This window comes from Piliocolobus tephrosceles, chromosome 8 (assembly GCF_002776525.5).
Source record: "Piliocolobus tephrosceles isolate RC106 chromosome 8, ASM277652v3, whole genome shotgun sequence".
Taxonomy (NCBI): Eukaryota; Metazoa; Chordata; class Mammalia; order Primates; family Cercopithecidae; genus Piliocolobus; species Piliocolobus tephrosceles.
In genome coordinates this window covers 138,090,076-138,093,806 of record NC_045441.1, presented here as the reverse complement: position 1 = coordinate 138,093,806, position 3,731 = coordinate 138,090,076, and the positions used below count along the sequence as shown (strand labels likewise).

The 3,731-nt window shown below is 50.8% G+C and overlaps 1 protein-coding gene across 2 annotated transcripts in view; it reads right to left on the bottom strand.

The window, feature by feature from the left end:
- ZNF212 (zinc finger protein 212) overlaps positions 1–2,132 on the bottom strand; it is a 16,260-nt gene extending 14,128 nt beyond the window's left edge. For both annotated transcript variants that reach the window (XM_023225475.2, XM_023225476.2), the window contains exon 1: positions 1,978–2,132. In XM_023225475.2, coding sequence (XP_023081243.1) covers positions 1,978–2,001 — 24 coding nt within the window. In that variant the 5' untranslated portion in view covers positions 2,002–2,132. The remainder of the gene's footprint in view (positions 1–1,977) is intronic.
- Between the last annotated feature and the right edge of the window lie 1,599 nt (positions 2,133–3,731).

The following is a 3,731-nucleotide window of genomic DNA, read 5'->3' as shown; positions in this document are numbered from 1 at the left end:
TTTTTTTTTTTTTTTTTTTTTTTTTTTTGAGACGGAGTCTCCCTCTGTCACCCAGGCTGGAATGCAGTGGCAGGATCTCCGCTCACTGCAAGCTCCGCTCCCCCGGTTCACGCCATTCTCGTGCCTCAGCCTCCCGAGTAACTGGGACTACAGGCGCCCGCCACCACGTCCGGCTAATTTTTTGTGTTTTTAGTGGAGACGGGGTTTCACCGTGTGAGCCAGGATGGTCTCGATCTCCTGACCTCGTGATCCGCCCGCCTCAGCCTCCCAAAGTGCTGGGATTACAGGCGTGAGCCACCGTGCCCGGCCTTTTTGTTTTGAGACGGAGTCTCGCTCTGTCACCCAGGTTGCAGTGCAGTAGCACGATCTCAGCTCACTGCAACCTCCACGCCTCCCGGGTTCAAGCGATTCTTCTGCCTCGGCCTCCCAAGTAGCTGGGTCCACCGGCACACACCACCACACCCGGCTAATTTTTGTATTTTTAGTACAGACGGGGTTTCACCCTATTGGCCAGGCTGGTCTTGAACTCCTGACCTCGTGATCCTCCCGCCTCGGCCTCCGGAAGTGCTGGGATGACAGGCGTGAGCCACTGTGCCTGGCCTATGGTTTCTTTAAGGCTTCTTCCTAACAAGGTCGACTGATGACATGTAAGTAACTGTGGAGTGACCTGGCAGAAAGAACTGCGGCAGAGTCCTCTTGCCGGACTCAAACACCAACTAATCTTGTGGAAAAGCCAAGTCTTTGACTGGCTCAGCCTAGCTTACAGAAGTCAGATGAGGTTAATAACGTAAACATTTTTGTCTTGTCTTCCCAATTCAACTGTTAACTTCCTTGAAAGCAAATACTGTGTTCTCTAAGTCTTCCAATCCCTCCCTTCTTAGTTCTTAACGCACTTTCTACAAGAATCAAATATAGTGCATGCACCCTGCTCATGGTCAAATTTTCCCACAGAATCTCCTTAGCCCTCCATTCTCACAAAGATCTAACATGATTCTCAAAGTGTTTCTGGACCAAGGAACACTTCATTAAAAATCAATTCAATTTCAGCTGCCCTTTCCGTTGCAAACCCTCCGGTGTTGTTAAATTAACCACTACTCTGGAATAGTATGAGAATGTCGGACCTGGAAGGAACCTTAGAGCCTTAGAGATTATATAGCAACTACTCCTACACTCTCGATTTACAGTTAAGAAAACGAAAGAGACCCAGAGAGGCGAACACAGTTGCCTAAAATCACCCAAATGGATAGCTGAGAGCTGAGTTACGGCTGAACTCGTTTCGTGACTCCACACAAATAGGATTTTCCTCACACCAAGCTCCGTATCTTGACATTCCCAGAATGGCGATGGTCGATGGGGGTCGATGGGGGGCGAGGGGGGGCGGTGAAGGAGAGAGTTTGGACAACTCTACAGCTCTACAAACAAAATACAAAATGCAGCAACTACATTGTAGATAACACCTGTTCCCACGGAGAAGCAGCCCAGGCTGACTTCAACCTGTGGCTGCAACCCCAAGACAGAAATCTGCAGCACGGGAGAAACGAGCAGCACACAGGACCAAGGAGGAGGTGGTCGCAGACAGGCAAGTCCTGGGGTCTCCGGGGCAGAGGGAGAGCTCACTCGTAGCGACGGAGACCGTTTCCATCCTGTGTCACCGCTCCAACCTGGGAACGGGCTCTTTTGGCACGAAAGACAAAACGTGTGGGCAGGGTCACACATCCACCAACCTAAAACAAGCTTCGGAGAAGTTTCTAGGCAAGGGCGCACGGCGCCAAGGCTCCGACCCCGCTGCAGAAGGAAGCGAAGGGAAAAAAGCGCAGAGCACTGGGGTCGCGAGGAGGAGGGTTCCAGTTCACCCGCGCCAGTTGCAGCCCCGGGAAACCAAGACCCCGGCGGCGTCCAAACCGCGAAGCCCCGCCCCAGGCAGGGGACTCCGCCATCCCCAACGCGCCCTCGAGCCCGCGCGCCGGGGCCTCTTACCCGAGCAGGCGCCGACTCCGCCATGGCTCCAGTCGCCCCTCAACACCTGGACCAAGCCTCACAGCCCCCGGCTGCGTTCCTGTCTGCACAGCGCCCCGGAGCCTGCTGGAAACCGCCGCCGCCGCCGTGTTGATGCCAGGTGCATTCTGGGAGCGTCGACCTCCCCGGCGTAAGACAGGCTCCAGCCGCTCTTCCTCACTGCGCAGGCTTTCCATAGTGCCCCCGTGCGGCGGGAGGGAGAACGCCGCTTGGCACTCTGCCAGAGTGTAGGCACCAGGAGGGCTCAGTTACTCAAAAGTCAAGACCGGGTTCCGCGTTTCAGGCAAAGTCACGGGACCCTGCTGTCTTCTGTATGTCCAGCTCTCTGCTAAATGCTTTGAGGGATTCAAAAATGTGTAAAAGTCAGACTTTTTGCTGAGGAAAGAACATGTAACGTTGTTGGAGAAAAGAAATATGGTTCAAAAAGGCAAGTGATTTTATTCCAAAAGTTCACCTGTTATTTGACTTTTTAGAAACTGGGAACAGTTTCGACAGCAACAGTTTGGAGTGTGGAGTCAGGCCCAGGCCAGCCCTCTGTAGCCTGTTAATTATGGTAATCATGTGCCTTGGAAAGTCCAAGACAACTCTGATTTCAAATATTTTCAGTCCTCATGCTACATGTAAGACGATGTGTTCGGAATTTTTGTTGGCAAGCACAGCCATATTACCATTTCATCGCCATGTACGTTATCGCCAATACCAGCAACACTACTGCAACCATACCTGCCTAATTTATACCATTGTCTCTCCGGAGACAAGCAATGAACTTCCACTTCACGTGATAGGCGTGAAGTTGTTTCCTCTGAGAACGAAACTTTTTTTTGAGATGGAGTTTCTCTCTTGTTGCCCAGGTTGGAGGGCAATGGCACAATCTCGGCTCACTGCAACCTCCACCTCCCAAGTTCAAGCAATTCTCCTGCCTCAGCTTCCTGAGTAGCTGGGATTACAGGCATGTGCCACCACGCCCAGCTAATTTTGTATTTTTAGTAGAGACAGGGTTTCTCCATGTTGGCCAGGCTGGTCTCAAGCTCCCGACCTCAGGTGATCCGCCCACCTCAGCCTCCCAAAGCGCTGGGATTACAGGTGTGAGCCACCACACCCAGCGGAGAACGAAACTTTTAAGATCATGACTGGCTCCTTCCTCACATGCAGGGCTCAGTTCAGATTCTACATCCTCAGAGAGACATCCCCAGATCCCCCTTTCTCCAGCCCCACACCATCCTCCATCTCAATACTCAGTCTTATTTCCCTGCTGGAAATTTTTCATACTATTTATCACCATCTGAAGTAATCTCATTTTTTCACTCATTTACATATTAATTATCTATATCTCTTCCACTGAAATGTCTCTCTACTATATCCTCCATTTGTTGTAGATAGAAGTAGTCATATTGGTAAATGATTGAATGATGAATCAGAGTGGAAGGATATGAAATGTCATCTCAAACACAGGCATTATTTCCAGGGCAACTAGATCGACAGGCACTTCATTGGATCATTAATAAATCTAGAGAAAGAATGGGCCAGGCTGCAGAAACCAATCAGTCAGGGAGATTCTGTCCAGAGGGTCTGACCTGATCTCTCAGACCAACAAACTCTTGGTGTCAGATACAGAAAAAAAAAAAAAGTGTCATGGGTGAGGTGGCTCATGCCTGTAATCCCAGCATTTTGGGAGGCCGAGGCAGGAGGATCACTGGAGTTTGAGACCAACCTGA